Source organism: Centroberyx gerrardi, chromosome 12 (assembly GCF_048128805.1).
Source record: "Centroberyx gerrardi isolate f3 chromosome 12, fCenGer3.hap1.cur.20231027, whole genome shotgun sequence".
NCBI classification, from domain to species: domain Eukaryota; kingdom Metazoa; phylum Chordata; class Actinopteri; order Beryciformes; family Berycidae; genus Centroberyx; species Centroberyx gerrardi.
In genome coordinates this window covers 9171522-9189055 of record NC_136008.1, presented here as the reverse complement: position 1 = coordinate 9189055, position 17534 = coordinate 9171522, and the positions used below count along the sequence as shown (strand labels likewise).

The 17534-nt window shown below is 43.6% G+C and overlaps 1 protein-coding gene across 1 annotated transcript; it reads right to left on the bottom strand.

Moving 5' to 3' along the window:
- Positions 1 to 1763: 1763 nt before the first annotated feature.
- Positions 1764 to 2891, bottom strand: pou3f1 (POU class 3 homeobox 1). Its single transcript, XM_071926642.1, has one exon. The coding sequence runs from the start codon at positions 2889 to 2891 to the stop codon at positions 1764 to 1766; it is 1128 nt and encodes a 375-aa protein (XP_071782743.1).
- Positions 2892 to 17534: the final 14643 nt, after the last annotated feature.

The window sequence follows — 17534 nt, the reverse complement described above, 5'->3', positions numbered from 1 at the left end:
CACATTTAAGAAATAAATATATATATAAATGGTCAGATTCATAAATGAAATCATATTAAAATATCTTCTTGGAATTAGTAAGTGTACAAAACTGCCCGGAAAGAAACAAAAACAAAACAATATCTCAGAACAAATACAAGTTTACATATTGGACATATTTACATATCGGAAATAATCCTGGCAACATTTTCTCTAAAATCTTTTTTTTATTATTTTTTTCTTGAAAAAACTTGTTTCCCTCATCTGTATTGAATAGCACTGCTGTAGGCTTTTGGACTGTCCAACATTGAGAAATGACACACAACGCACGAGTTTATCAGTTTTCCTTTCAGATCAGAAAAAAATAAATATATCTAAAGCAAGTCCCTTCATCGCTCCTCGTTAAGGAATTATTTTCTTTTCTCCGAATACAGCGTTTTAATATAATACAATGGATATGGGACAAAGGAAACGGTGTGGCTGTTTCTTTCTACAGATCAAAACTTAGGAAAACACAGAGTCAAAAAAATAAGAGTGTACAGCGTGATATTCCGACATGGGGCACTGAAGTTACCTGAGATATTACTTTTCATTTCGTATTTGACCAATCTCTCTTTTAACGTGTGTTTGGAATAGAACAGGCTAATAGGCAGTAAGCAGTGTAAGCTGACAGCGCTGTGGTGATACCAGGAACCTGTAAACATGGATTTATTGTGTATAAGCCTATTGAAATCAGCTCCACTCACAATTTTATGAACAAATATAAAATTGCAATAATAATATCAACGAAAGATTAAGTGCTCCATGCAAAGAAAACAATAATTTTAAAACAAACACCCCCCCTCAAAAAGAAAACAAACAAAAGAAAACGACAATAAAAAATACGTGTTTAGAATCCATATTGCCCTTTTAGCGTCTGTTGCTGTCTGCAAATTTCGACGTGGTCAGCTGCAAAGCTTTGAATATTTTTAAGGCTGTCAGAACTTGGATGTCCTGTTGCATTCGACACTATTTGAAATGTATCTGACGTTAATTATGAGTATTTTCGTCTTCGGGTGCCATAATTTTTCCATCACCTTTTCACCACCAACTCCTCCGGCCACTGAGTCAACAGAAAAGGTAATTAGGAGGCTGTTCTGATGAGTTACAGTACATAGCAAATAATGAAAGAAATCATAGACACTGTTTGCTGTAAGAGAGACACTGAAGTTTAAGTATTTCCAAACCAAAACATCACACTTAATATAACAAAGAAAGTATAGACTAATATTTAGAAATCTGGTTAATCAGTTTAAGCCTGAAAAGCAAAATGTTCATTCATTGTAGGCTATTCATCTCCAGTGTTAATCATTTTCAGGCAACCACCTCTTACTGGTGAGCGCCAACAGTTCATGGTACACCAGGAGGAGATGGCCTCACTTGCCACATTTAATTGCTCCCCATTTGAACAGCCATGGGATATCAAATTTACTTTATATGCATGTCTCCTCCATAGAATTTTGGTAAATAAAGATCTTTGTTTCATTTTAAATGCGCACGGAATCAATTCAGTAATAGCGAATGTTTTTTTTTTTTCTCTTTTTCTTAACATTTTCCCTCTTGCCATCTTATTTGTTGGACATGACGATCTCCGGATTCTAAAGACAAAACTCATTCTGTCCAACTTTTCCATGTCTCTTTTCTCTCAGGAAAACAAAAGCCAAACTTAAATACTGTAAACTCCATAGTCCCTTTCCCTTTTCTTTTTCCCCCCTCGGAAATGCTCGGATTGTTCATGAAAACAGTCACTGCACAGGACTCTGTAGTGTGTGGTGTAGAGGAGGCGTCTCTGCTTGAGAATATACGTCCTCCATATTCGGATGAGGGACCCCCACTGGTGTCATTCTTTTTTCTTTCTGTCTTCTGTTGCAAAACCAAACACGGACAACCTCTTTTTCCAACTGAAGAGTGCCGGCTAAACTGGTGATTTCATGAGCAGATGGCTTTGGGCATTTTAAGAAATGGTTTTCCAGCGCCCCTTTCACTCCTACTTCAATCGAGGTCCTCTTCTTTCGTTTCCTGCCCTGCGCAGCAATCTTGTCCAAATTGGTTGGACTGCCAGTGTTTGAGTCTGTCTCCTCCAGCCACTTGTTTAGGAGCGGCTTAAGTTTGCACATGTTCTTGAAGCTGAGCTGCAACGCCTCGAACCTGCAGATAGTGGTCTGAGAAAAGACGTTTCCATACAGGGTGCCCAAGGCCAAGCCCACGTCCGCCTGCGTAAAGCCCAGTTTGATCCGCCGCTGCTTGAACTGCTTGGCGAACTGCTCCAGGTCGTCGGAGCTGGGCGCGTCCTCGTCCGAGTGGTCCTGGTGGTGGCTGAACGCCTGCTGGGGCGACTCCATCTGGTTGTCGTGGCTGCCCGAATCGTCGTGGAGCGGGTCTCGCATGCCATGGTGCAGGGAGCCGGGCTGGGGACTCAGCATCGCGTTGAGGTTCGTGTATCCAGGCTGCGAGTAGACCAGCGACTGGTGACCGTTGGATGCGGGGGACAGTGGGGATAGGTGGTGCGTCGTGGTCGGCGCCCATGAGCCGTGGTGGCTACTCTGCGTCTGCTGGTGCACCAGGTGAGATCTGTGGTGGAAGCCGCTGCTCAGGTCCTCCCGGGTCGCCTGCACGCTGGCTTTGTGCTCCTGCTGCCCGATGTGGGTGCCGCTGGTCCAGTCGGTGTTGGAGGTGGGCAGCCACTGGTGGTGCGTCAGGCTCATCGGGTGTCCCGTGTTGGTCGCCGCTAGCCCTTGCAAGTACTCGTGGTGCATCATTTTCTGCACCTCTCTGTAGGTCGTCCCCTGATGCATCCTATCCGAATCCGGATGCATGAGCGGGTTGGACGGTAAGGAGTTATTCCGCGGAATATACTGAGCTGTTGTCGCCATGGCTCCGACTTCGAAAACTGACGAGTACTTCGGAGGTCTCCAGGCTTTAGAGCCAAAACGCAACAACCTGCTCTGGGAGGTCTTGGGGAAGAGCGAAGACACGCCTCCCCTCCGCTTGTATTGGCTCCTCACCGATTCAAGCCCACTAGAGACATATTCAATAGGCGCAGGGTTTCAGAGCGTGGTACAGCGCATTTTACGCACAGGATGGATAGAGCTCCTGTCTCACATATGTTACAGAAAAACATACGTTCTATTTATTAAATGTCTATTTGTGTTTTATAGCAATACTGCTCTCGTTGCATATGCCCAATGTTTCAGTTTCCTTTCTGCTCTCCAAGAGAGTCTGTGCGCGCAGATCCTATTGTTGGCAATTGTCTGCCCTTAAATATTTTCTCCTATTCTCTCTCCAAGGAAGGTGAATAGGGCTGCAGAGCAGCGGGGCATGATTAGGTTTCCCTGGGTTTGGACGGGTTGTTTTGCAAATAACCACGTGGGGGAGTACGGAGATCTTTTTGAAAGGGTGACAAAAATCCCCCCCACCCCATCTCCACCTTTATCATAGGTCACTGATGACTAGCGCTACTCATTTTAAATAGATTATAAACCGCTATGCTCCAGAATTGCAACCACCCACACAACGAGAGGCATGTAAATAAGCGCCGTGATGTGTCTATGAATGCTGTTGTAAATGTGTGACAAATTTGAAAGCATTTGCTCTATATCAAAGCCTCCGCGTTTGTCATTTATTTGTATTGTCTCGGTAATTTTCAATGTTGTATGATCTCATCATCACCACCCACTTGGTTATGATAGGCCAAGCTCTCTCTCTCTTTCTCTCTCTCTCTCTCTCTCTCTCTCTCTCGCACACACACACACACACACACACACACACTTACTTTACATATGGACGCACACGCGCGCACAGTGCATATAGTTGACAGTGGTGACAGATATCTGACACCATATACTGTATTCTATGGAGCACGAGACATTGAACGTAATAATTACTATGGCCGTTATCAAGGTTTAGTACCATATCTGATAATAATCATATATAATTTATGAGAAAAGAAAACTAGACTATGACAATCTAATTTCATTTTCATACGATATTGTATCATTCCTGCCAGGCTGTCTTCAGTTGGTTTTGCATTTGTAGAATTTTCTCAGCCTTGGAAATTTGTTTTTTAACTGACTCAAGAAAATAAAATAGGCTATATTTTTATATCATTTTCCTCTCGAAGCATTTTACTAAACAGCAACTTGGAGAGAAACCCTGTGTTTCTTCCTCCTGGCTCCTTCCTCACTACCTCTCCCGGTTGATCTGATTATTTTTCCCTTCACGTTTTGTCCCAATAGCAAATTACCAATTCTATGAATTGCAAAGCAGCCTCAGAGACGCTGAGGGGTAGAGAGGGGGGGAGATGCGAAGATTGAAAGGGATCTTTGCAAACACAATCACGTTCTTAAATGGAAATGCGGGGCTTTAAACAAATCTTACATCTCTCCCGTTCCATTCGCCTAAAACTCTGCAATCAGGCACATGTTCCACTCCTTCTAAAACAGGAGCTTTTTGGAAGGTTTTTCAGGCGCAACAGTCCTATTTTAATCATTTACCTGAAAGCAATGTTTTGCCTTTTTATCTCAGGCGCGTGTTTGTTTGTTGTCATCTTTCCCATGCGACTATTCTCTTTCTATTTACAGGACGCCTCAACTGTAGTATTCATTTTAATCCGGGACTACATGACTAAAAGGTAAGTTGTCTTCTTTCTGCTGTGACCGTGTCCTTGCTGTACTGTCTCGACCGTGAACGATGTAGTGAGTGTGTGTAGAAAATGTTGTCGGGGTCACAGGTGCTCGTCATCATCTCTTGAAAGGCGTGGTTTTTGTCCAGCCATCCTTTATATATTTATTTGGGATGAGTGGGAGACAATCCTCACGAGTTATCTACGTGTCATTTTAGGGTCATTTGTTAGGGAGCTATGAAAGCCAGGCTATATATACATATACATATGATCTTTTTATGCAATATCCCATATACCGGCGACACTCAGGTCATTTGTTTCCTTTTAAGAAACAATTGTCACGCATTAATATGATATATTATGCAACGACATTGTCATAATACTCGAGAAATAGGAATTTGCATTATTAAAAATTGCCCGGATTTTACTTTGGATGAGATTAACATGGAATAGATAGAACAATAATAATTGCCAGAAAATACAGTGACACATTGCCTGTCAACACTTTCAATTACCAACTGATACATATATTTATTGAAATGTTAATTGTTTTATGTGCTAGTCATTCACTTATAAAATATCATATGGGAAATATGCACATCAAATAAAATGTAAAAATAAAATGTAAAAAGGGATGATGATCCACTAACGCACGTCCTTCATGGGGAATCGCAGCCAGAATATTTATTGTCGAGAGTATATTTCTGTGCCTTAAACTCCTGGGGGACCTCAGTGGCTGTGTGACTGCTATAGGGAGCGGAGCTCCAGCTCTCACTTAATGAAGATGCGTTACCCATTCAGTCATTCTCGTCTCCCAGTCTATAAAAAGCAGTGGTTTCTGCCACACAGACCCAGTCTTGTGCTTCGCCATGCCAGCGAGGAGCTGCTGGAAAGAAAGATCCAGATGCTTGGCCCTTTGTAAAGAATATGGCCTTGTGTGCGCCGAGGTGCATTTTTGCCAGGACGCACTAGGTTTCCATGGTGCGCTCGATGAAAGGGATCACACAGAACTTACTGGTGAATGACAGGCCGTACAGGAAAAGGGGGGAAATGAGCACGATATGATGGATAAAAAAGAAAAAAAAAAGAAATTACGAGGCACACTGAGTATGAACCCTACTGGTGAGTGTGGAGGAAGTTGGGTGACCCTTACCAAAAATAACAATGTCCACAAGTCTCTTCTTTGTATCACCCTGAACACACTAAAAAACACAGTGCTCTTATTTATCCTTCACCCTCTCGTGAGTTTCGTCTCTGGATTGTCTTGAAATAATTTGAGCATGCATGACTAGTCCTGTTTTTCACATGAACTAAGGGAGACATTTGACAATGGCCTGCTTTGAGGCCTTTATCCTAAAGCTGGAATTCTTTAAAATAAATAATCCTTAACATGAACGAAGGACACTAAATATACACGATGCTTTGGCTGACAAAACTTCATTTCCTCGCTAGATAGTTTGTCTGCAAACACCGCAATGTTTAAATAAATGCAGTGAGTGTGTTGATGTAATTTAGGGGTTCATTTATTAGGACGGAGGCCTTTCCTTTTTTCAGTCAGTCACGTGTTAATCTTTCTCCCAGCCTACTTAATATGCAGCAGTTATTGTCAGGACGCACCTCAACCAATAGGACCCAGCCGACCCTTCAATTAACCAAGTTCCCCTCTCTCTCTCTGTCTGCCAGGATGTCATTACAGTAAGCGTACACAGTAAGAAAATAATAATGTGTTCCCGTTGACAGACACAAAAATAGCCCATGACAAAATCTCTGAGTTAAAAGGGGAATTATGAAATTATGTTTCACTGCATTGTCTGTATCCTCCAATAAGATGCCTAAAAATAACATTGTAAAGATAAAACATGCAGAAAAGGCTTCATTGAAATTGATGTTATTATTTTAACAGAATACAATTTAAACGAGGCCAATCTGCATTTAGAAACATTTTTTTTTAAAGTGCACACTGTCGTCTTGAACACAATATTTTCATATAAGCTAATTTAGTCCGTCTTCTGTGGTAGGGATTGCAATATTTTGTAAAATAAAGTTGAATCACTATAGAATTTTATTTTCCAAAGACAGACCATACATCAGCACTCATATATTCTTAAAACGTTGATACTGAAATTGTTTAGACCTGTGGCTTCTCTTAGTTCACTAAAACACACTTAAGGTCTATAAACACCTCTTCCTGAAAGTTATTCCAATTTCCAAATGGCCACGACCCCATATTTGATGTTAAACACACGTCTTCCTCAATTCCAGAGGGAACAATTCGACCTGCCACAAGCTATGTTTGGATTTTAAAATTCATGTGATGGAACCTCGAAACTACAGGGAGTGGAATAATATTCACCAACTCACTCAATCAGATAATTGTATTTCTTTTTTCCACGTTACTTTTTCGTTTTTTTTTGATAGACATGCGTAATGGGCACTAAATATGCAACAGCAAAAACCCCGTTTGCCCATACATTTTGAAGACCAAATCGTCCCGCGCTTTTCAGGTAACTTTTTTCCCTTTCTTTTTTGGCTAATGAACTCGGGCTATTCTGCCAGCATCCCCCTGAGAATGCGAGGGGGGGGGGACGCTTCTCTTGTGGTAAAAGGTGCAAGTTTTCTCCCTCTATCTCTCGGCTAATTAGGCGGGGTCTGAACACGCCAGAATGAATATTCATGAAAGGCACCGGCGCGCAATTAGTCGTGGAGAGAGTTCCCAACTTCAATCCCCAAACAACGCTGCTTGCAGAGGAACGGGGTACCGGTCCCCCCTACTCCATGTGTCTGTGCTTCTGCGCCAAGCACTCTTTGAGCCCTCAAATATACTCTCAATTCTTATCAGCCAGTCTCCTGCTCCTCTTTTGAAAGCCACCACCAAAATGAGTGATTTGCCCACTTCATGTAAATCTCCATGGTAGGAATAACAGCTAAACCAGCTAATAGGGCAAAAACCAACAATTTCATTTTTTTCAGAAGTGGCCTAAACGCATATTTCCTACATGAGTAGAGGTTTAAAACTTTGGCGTCACTTTTCAACAAATGAAAAAAGAAAAAAAAAGTAAAAAAAAAAAAAAGGAAATCCAATTCAATTTAATTAAAATATGATACACCTTAAAAAAAGAAAGGAATGCTCCTAATTTGAGAAGACTTCACTGACAACACATACACACAACAGCCACTCAGTGAGGTTGAGGATCTGTGTATTTGTAACAAAAATGGACACACACACACACACACACACACAGAGACACACACACACACACACACACACACCTATCACCTAATGACGCCTATCATCGAAGAACACACAATTTCATAAGCACCACACCTGACTATTCCAAATCCTCTGAATTGCCAATGGCCCTCGGTACACACATCCGCCTCCATCCCCTAAAGCCCCCGTCTACCTGTCTTGCGGCTGGCGTGTCATGCCGGCGTGAGCCTTAGCCCGCGCGGCTGCCCGTCCGTCCGCCGAGGACCCACAATCCTCTGCTTTGAATTCAAGGTGATTCTTATCCCCGACCCCCTCCTGGCCCGGCGCGTTTGCCTCTTGCCTCCATAAAGACGTGTTTATGTATGTATGTATGTGCAGAGGGGAACATGGGGAGGCTTTTCGAGGGTTGGGGGGAGATAAGCAGTGGAATTTGAGGCCGGTGAATATGGATGGGGTCCCTGCTTTTAGAGAGCACCGCTGATAGAGAGGTAAACAGCTCCTGGCCAGGAGGAGGAGGAGGAGGAGGGGGGTGGGGGGTGGGTAGGATGGTGGATGCATGCACTGGCATACATTTGGGGCCTAACTCCATCTCTCTCTCTCTCTCTCTTCCTCTCTCTCTCATTCAGTCGCCATCTCTAAGGACTATCTATCATTATTCTTTCACCTTATTTTGTTGTAATATTGTCGACTTGTGCTTTTGGACAATCTTGTGGATTTGGACGACGGGGGTTCCATTATCAATGCGCTGAGTACGAGGGTGTTTGCAAAACCTGTTTTCAAGTTCTTAAGTTTTGGGTTCTGTTGGGGTGCTGATGCTGCATTTTTAAAGGCGGTAAACTCAGCGGCGGCTGTAGCTCGATAGATGGGCAGAAGACACTTGCTTTGTATTTATGGATCCGAACAAATATCTGCATTCTTTGTGCGCATGTGAGCTGTATTACTCATCGTCGTTGTCAGCGTCGCACTCATCACTGTCGTCATCCTCATCGTCACCGTCATCATCAGTCATCAACATGCTCATCATGATAAGTCATTATTGTTGTCGTCATCGCCATCCTCATTCAGCATCGACTCTCCCTCCACCACTCCATAACCTACAGCTCCACTTCTTAGGCCACTGTTTCTCCCTCTCCTCTCCTCTTCTCCTCTCTCGCTACCTTTGCCCTCTTTCCCTTCCATGTTCTCCAGGTTATGATGATGAGGAGACCATTAACATGATGATCACAGACTTCCTGACTCTCTCTCTCTCTCTCTCTCTCTCTTTCTGTCTCTTCTTCTCCTGACAGATCCTGCAAGGCTTACCGGCTCGCCAACACGCAGGTCACGACCTCAACAGGACACAACAGGAGTGAGTCGTCACGTCTCACATGCACGTGTGGGTGTGTGTGTGTGTGTGTGCACGAGTGGCGAGTGTGTAAGCATGGAAAGATGTGGAAAGTCTGCTCACCCAGCCTTTGCCCCAGCCCCATTCCACCAAGCCCATTCTTTTCATTTTCTGCTCTCCTCACACTGGACTTGAGTATGAAAGAGCATGCATGACTCTATGTGTGTGTGTGTGTGTGTGTGTGTGTGAGAGAGAGAGAGAGAGAGAGAGAGAGAGAGAGAGAGAGAGAGAGAGAGAGAGAGAGAGAGAGAGAGAGAGAGAGAGAGAGAGAGAGAGAGAGAGAGAGAGAGAGAGAGAGAGAGAGAGAGAGTGTGGACACAAAACAACTTGTGCACCGGAGCAGAATCACTTATCCAGATAGCCTAGCGTTGCTGTCGAGTGAAAACCTCACAACTCCCTGTTTTGATGGTTTTCTTGTTTTCACTTCACTTGAAGCATCACATCCTCCTCTGTAGGCTGAGAAAATTCTACAACCTTTGGGTTGATGAAACCATTTAAAAACCAATTACTATAGTTAAACTCAAAAATGCAAAGTCGTCAAGCTATAAACAAGGCTGTTTTTCTTAGTTCCTGAAAAGTTGACATTTTGGAGATACAAGGTTTTCACCCGACAGCAGCACTGCGCTGCTTGGCTTCAGTAATAGTCAAACAAACTGTACATAGCAAGAGAAATGAGTGTTAGAGTCTATCATACTGAGGATGCAGCTTCGGATGAGGTTTGGAGACATTTGTATGAAATAACACATTTTCACAAGTCTAAAAGCATTATTAGCTTTTGTACAATTTGTTGCTATTGCATAATTAAAGGGCAAATAAAGTTAACTTCATTTGGTGAAGAATGTCTTATTTGCATACAGGTAATTCAGAGTAGTTTCGTTCCACAGGCAAGCCCTCTCAGGCCCTGGCCTTCCTCTGGGGCAGCTGCTTAGTTTGGTTGCTCTGTTGGCCACGACACAACTCAGCTACTGTCTGTCTCTCTCTCACACACACACACACACACACACACACACACACACTCTGGAGAACTTCCACACTAAGGCCCCACCGCAAAGTTATTAATGAGCTGTTTAATTTTAATTAGATAGTAATTCATGTTAATGCTTGCTTAATGGAGCCAAATAATTCCCCTCGGTCACTCGGGGTCTTTATGCTTCGTTTACCAGCCCCCGCAGTTATTCTCTAGCTTTTGTTTTTATATTACATTTCCAAGTCTCTTTTTTTTTTTTTTTTTTTTTTTATACCAGGGAGTGAATGATGAAACAGTGAAAACATATGGGGTGAGTGAAGCGTGTGTGCAGTGTGTGTGTGAATGTGTGCAGCGTGTATGAATTTGAGAGAGAGAGTGTATTAGTGAGAGTGAAAGTTAGTTTGTTTGTGTTCATGTCCCCTTCATTTATATCCCATTTATATGTAAGTGCTTTTTTATTCCACCACGTTTGTGTCCGTGAATGTCTGTGTGCGTGTGTGAATAGTTGATTACACCGCCACACACACACACACACACACACACACACACACACACACACACACACACTTGCCTCATCTCTTAATGCACAGGCCTACAGTAAATGCCCTAAGTCAGACCAAAGAAAAGGTCAAACCCGGTATTGAACGCTAAGCGGGGTCAAACTCTCAGGTTGAAGTGCAGGCCACCGGCGCACGTCTAGGTACCAAGACAGCTGTGGGAGTGGGGTCGTGACCTTTCGTCCGGGGCGGGCCTCGAGGTAAATAGTCCATGCCTCTCGTCACATGTGCGCTGTTTACCTGGGGACGCGCTTGTTCGAAACACCCCCCCCTCGAGGTTCAAACATGGGTAAGGGTGCGTAGGAGTGACCGGACCGGTCCTAACCGAAGTGGGGGGGGGCGGGGTCAAGGCTGCCGAGCTCCAGAAGAGTCTGTCTCTGGTCTGTCTGGGTGCCTCGGCTCTATAACGGAGCACTAAGCTGAGTGGTTGAATTGAGTTAGTGGCTACAGACAGGCTTTTAATTGTTGATTGACCAGTCTGAGTGCTTCCTGGGCTGGGGTCATTGCAGAGAGCAGGCGGCGAGGTCCCCAGGCCCCAGCGGCAATTTCAGCCACACACACCCGAGCGCCGCGGAGGGGCGGAAAGAGATGGAGAGCGGGACGGCGGGAAGGTAGCTGGGACGCGACAAGGGGGATGGATGAGAGGGTAGACTTTAGAAAGTTAGGAAATTTGCTCCGCTTTATTTATTTATTTTTTTTTCCATGTGAAGTTTGATCTCAGGATTCACCGGCAACAGGCAATTCAAACAAACAGCAAAGTATATTGGTGACAGCGTTGCAGTCAGTGTGAGCAGAGCAAGTCTTTGAGGTCCACAGATTAGCAAATTCAATGTTTACTCCTCCACAAAATCTCAGCTCCTTCATCTGTTTGACAATTACAAATTTACTTTGTACCCGTTCCATCCACTTCTTGCCCCTCCTCTGCCTCGCTCCCTCCCTCTTTATCCTCTCCTCTCTCCCTCTCTTCTCCCCCAGCCCTCTTTCCTCTAATTCTGCACGGGGCCACAAAAGCCCATTCTGCTGTTTTAGCGGGTTAGCTCCTCTCTCCTCCCCTCCCCTCCTCCCCTCCTCCTCCTCTCGGCTCACAGCAGGTGCCCGTCCTCGGCTAACATTTGTTATCTCTAATCCTGCAGGTTCGGCGCACAAAAAGAGCGTAGTAAACTCTCTCTCAGCCCTAATCCCGCCACTCCTTTTTTGATGGCGCTCCCCCTCGCCCTCCTCTCCTCTTTTCTCCCTCCTCTATCTCTCTTTTAGGCTGCTGGGGGGACACTCCACTTCTCTGATTGCCACACAGTTTTTTTTTATCACCGTGGCCTTCAATTTGGGGGGCGGCTGTTGGTGGCGGGGGTGTCCTTTTTTTCCCCCTACTTTATACCTCCGGTTCCAACTCTCTCTCTCTTTCTTTCTCTCTCCCTCTGTCTCCCTTTTTGCCCCTTCTCCCTCTTTCTCCCTGTCTCTCTGTATCATTTACAGCCATTTTCTGGCAATTAAAAGGGAGCGCTGCTGCAGGATTTTCGCCCGCAGTGCAACACTACAGCGCTGATGAATAATTCTTCACCCTGCAAACTGGAAAGCTAGCCTTTCTTTCATGTCGGCCCTTTGTTGATTTACCATTAAAACTTACTGCACCGTGCTATGAGTGGAGGGCCCAGCTCTGCGGGTACTGGCAAAAAGCAAAAATGGGGATGAAACAGATATGTGTACATATGCTTCAGGTCAGGGTTGTTGTTTTTTTCATTTATTCAGCCTCGAGCGAGGAAGGCTTTGAGTTACGCATCGACATGTGAGTCATATATATTTGTGTTTACGGTTTTGATTTACAGCGCATGTGCTTTTTTATTTACATTCACTGTCTCGTTTTGTGCCACTTAGGTTTTATGTAAATTTTTTCTTATCAGCGCTTTGTCATTATGTGGCTGTGCTGTTTTGTGTGAGTGATTAGAAGGTCATTCATCTCTCTTTCTCTCCGTGTCTCTCGCACACACACGGACACACACACACACACACACACACACACATACACTCTCTCTCGCTCTCTATCACAGACACACACACGCGCGCACCGAGCAGTGAGTGATGTGTGGATGGAGTGTGTGGGGTGCCTGGGCTGCGGAGGCGGGGGTGGTGTTGACAGTATGGTAAACGATGTGGGTCTCCAGGCCGGCCCAGCTCTGCCCCGCTCTCTGTAGCAACATCCTGGAGCCGGCTATTCACCGCTCCGGCTTTGGGTATTTTAGTTTAGTTGAATAACTTTATCGTCCCAGTGGGGAAAATAAAAGTTTATATGTGCTACATTTAGAGCGTCACAATAAAACAATTCACAGTAAAATAAATGTACCAGACATACAAGAAATACAAGATAGAGCAGACAGTAATCTACCATCACAGCCCATGCATCTCGTAATCCCTGCTGATTAATACCTGTACACTGGGATTTTGCTAATGCTGGAATACTCATATTTCTTCACATTGGTTACTTACATTACTCCTGTTAATATTGCATTGCCCTGTTTTGTTTGGTTGCACTCTTTTGTTTTTGTTTTCAATTTTACTCATATTTGCGCCGTGACCCCCAGAAAACGTTTTTCATTTCACTTGTGACAATAAAGTTTAAATTGAACTGAATCAAAACAACAGCAGTGGTGCAGACCAGCAGGGCTGCATGGGATCGCATGTGTTTGTTTAGTAGTGATACGACCACAGGGAGGAAATACAGTTTAGTTTCGTTTTTTCTTGTTAGTAACTACCTGGAACCAGCGGTCAGAGGGAAATAAGATAAATTCATTTTAAAGGGGATAAATGTGGCTGCAGAGAATTTTGTCCACTTTAATCATAATGACTGAAGCCGAGCTGCAGGAGAGCAACAGGGGGAGCTGGACGAGGCTCGGCCCAGCTAGGCTGGGGGGGCTGAATTAGGGCCTGAGAGGAAGCAGCTTCCCGCCATGTCATCTGGCTCAGTAGTTATCTCGCAGTCAGTTATATGGGCTTCAGCATATTGAACAGCAAATACGAACACACGTTCACTCGGGTTCACTGACAGGCACACACATGAGCAAGCAAACACTCAGACACACATACACAAGTACACATACACACACGGGCACACATGCACACACATTCACACAGTAAGTAAACAAACAAACACTATTTTTCACACTGTCACACTCACATGGACACAGTCACGCGCTGAAGAGATAATGGTGGCCAGAGGCAGTCTTAGTGCTCTCCTCTCTCTCTCCCCCTCTCTCTCTCTCTCTCTCTCTCTCTCTCTCTCTCCCTCTCTCTCTCTCTCTCTCTCTCTCTCTCTCTCTCCATGTCTGCAAGGCAGAAAGCGTGCTCCGGTCCTCACTGTCTGTTAGATTTGATCACCGTCACCCAGCTGCAACGGACAGTGCACAGCTCAGCTCAGCTGACGGCTCATTGGCACACACACACACACACACACACACACACACACACACACACACACATACAGCTACTCTGCCAGGGGATATTACACGCAGTGTCTGACACCTCTAAATAAGTGTTTACTCTGTGTGTGTGTGTGTGTGTGTGCAAGTGTATTTGCCTTTGCATCTTGTTTGTGTGTATGTTTGCCTCGCCATCCATAAGCATTTGTCTCTGTGTGTGTGGGTGTGTGTATAGGTGTGTGTGCCAGGCATCAGCAGGCCTAGGAAATGTATCCAAATGTATCATCACCCATTCCCTGCTTCATTAACACAGCAGCATCATGTAATTCCATGAAGTACTCTGCTCATTTGAAGTGACAATGTCCTCATATGTATATGTGAGTGAAGTATAATTTCACTGTGTAATGACTAAGCAAAAAAAAATCTCAATAAAAAAAATGTGAACGAGTCTCTGTCTGTGGTGGAGTCCTTTAGATACCTGTCATTGCATTTTTTGAAATATGAAACATCAAGAAGATGGGTTGATGTGAACATAAAGGTAAAACACATGAATTCATCATTCATCTGCATATTTTTCTTGATCTTTGCCCACTCTCTCTCTCTCTCTCTCTCCCTCTCTCTCTCTCTCTCTCTCACACACACACACACACACACACACACACACACACGTCTGAAAGCTCAGACAGGGTCTTATCCTGCTGTGGCAGACACGAAGAAGCAGGATAGAGAGAATATATGTATGTATGTGTTTGTGTGTGTGTGTGTGTGTGTGTGCGTGTGCGTGCGCACGCCTGCATGTGTACATGTGCATACATGTATCTCTGTCTGTCTGTGGAGTGTCGAGGGGCTTTTAATAGGACAGAAAAGTGGGGGTAAGGTAAATCCTAAATCCGAGCACGCCCATCTCAGAGACCCGAGGGTGCCATGCTATGATTGACAGGCCTCCTTTCAGTGGCGCTGTAGGACGGGGGACGGATTAGGGCCGTCTCGCCCTAAAGGGCCATTGTGGCTCCGCGTCTCCCAGCTGCTTCACCATGCACCCCTCTCCACAACCAAGGAGGGGCCCTTGTGAGTGTGTGTGTGTTGAGTGTGTGCATGTGCGTGTGCGTCTGTGTATGTATGTGTGTGTGCGTGTGTGTTACAAATGGGTGATGTGGTGTGCATGGTATGGGTGCACTTGACCTTCTCTGTTTATTCTATGATAATTTAAAACAGCACCTTAGTCCGAAAGGTTTTGTTTGTTTATTTGTTTGTTTTGAATCTACATTTTTTTGTTTAGCATGTACACCTAGATTTTTGAAAGGTAAGACTTAATAAAAAAAAAATGGGCTTCACAACTTTCAGATCCAATCATATCTACACTACTGATTTACTTCAGTGAGTGAACCTCAAACAAAATCATGTAAAATCATTTCCGCCTACAAAATACATTTAAAACTCATGTTTTACGCGCTGTCACATACTGTCGGCCCTCGTATCAAGAACTCAGTCAAATTTGAGAGTGAAAAAATGTCTCATTCCATTTAAAAATACATATGCATAAGTCAGCAGTATGGCCACCGGTAGTGCTTTTCTCCAATTTCAGACTGGGGTCTTAAACACATTAGTGTGTCCCGCTGATGGTCTGTTGAACAAAATGTTGATTTTTGCCATAGCCACGCAAAATGTGAAAAAGCAAAAAAAACAAATTGTCCCACTGTCAAACTAGGATGGTTGCACTTGTGAATTCAATATGATATTTATAATCCAGTTGTACAGATCTGAGGTTAAAAGACCACACAAAATGTATGTGACTCATCTATTGTGACTGTATTTTTTTTCAAATCTCTGACCAATAATACATTTTTATACTGTACCTATTATGTAAAGTGTTCTCTTTACATTATGTGCATGTTAGGATTCCACAGTCCAGACTATTTTATAAACCAGTCATCTGAATCACTGGAATACTATGCAAGCAAAATCTGACTTGGGAGCATTAATGCATTCTGGCATGATCGGATGATAAAAATCGTACTGAGTGTGTAATCATAGTAATGATCCCGGCTTTTCCCAGTCATCTTTCACCTCTGCTGACTGTGGACTCAGTGATGAAATGCAACATGCAAAGTAACTCATTACATTTACATTTACCTTACTGTAATTGAGTAGCTTTTTTGTGTACTTTTTGAGTATTTTTACTCAGCAATTTTACTTGTCCTTAAGTATGTTTTTACTGAAGTGTTGCACTTAACTACATTTTAAATCACATCCATTACAGAGTACACATTTTGTAGGCTCTCCAAAAGCAACAGAAACTGCACCATCTTAAATTGACAAATTGTGGAGCTCTTTGCAATGAACCAGTCAGTCTGGCTTTACTTTGTCTGTGCACTTTATTTTATCATTTCCAAATTTTCCAATGAAAAGAATCAAGTGTGAACTCTCGTCCTTTTAGAATTGCATGGAAAAGATCTCATGTAACAATGTTGTCTTTTCTAAAAAGTAACTTTTACTCTGAGTACATTTTAAATGAGCTAGTTTTTACTTTTACTTGAGTCGATTTTTACACCGATACTTTTATTTCTACTTGTGAAATATCAGCAAGGTAGCAATATTTCTACTTGAGTAGGATATTTTAGTATTCTACCACTGCATGTTACCTAATTATATAGATACAACCCTAACTGACAGCAGCATATTTCTTAAATTGAGTCATCAGACACATACACACGCACACACACGCACACACAAACAAAAGCACACATTAGGGCCTCCCTCTCAACACTTCGATGCGTGACAAGGCCTTACAGCGGTTAACTTCTGTCTCTGTCTGTGTCACAAGGCAGTAGGGTAGGTGGGGACAGGTGACGCTCGCAGCGTGGCTATAAAAGCCAGGTGTGTTGCTGCAGTCACCTGCAGCTCTGCCTCGACCCTGCTGGGGACTGCAGGGCCCTTCGTTGCATACCTGTACAGATAACTCTCTTACCTTATCACCGCTGTGATTGATGGCACTGGTCGGACTGGTTCCGCTCCCTCTTTAAAAGAAGAAAGGCATTTTTAAATGGCGTGCTTTGCCTGTTCATTAATTGGAAAGTCGCTTTGCTACATCTTCCCACTGTGTTCTTGCTTCTGCCCCAGATCGCATGATATATGACTTGTGTCTTTTTAATATGGTCGGCATTTTTTGATCTTGGCATCATATTTCATTTTATTAGATAAGAGATAACATCAGGGATGAAATGTACAGTACTTGGAACTTGTTGTTTTATGGTTTTCCAAAAAGTAATAAAGACATGGCAAAATGAAAAAAAAAAAAGAAAAAAAAAAAAGGTTGCTTTATGATTGCATGCGTGTGTGCGTGTGTGTGTGTGTGTGCACTGCATA

What these genes read in the sequence shown, in the direction of transcription:
- pou3f1 (XM_071926642.1), bottom strand. Translation starts at nt 2,891, where the DNA reads ATGGCGACAACAGCTCAGTATATTCCGCGGAATAACTCCTTACCGTCC.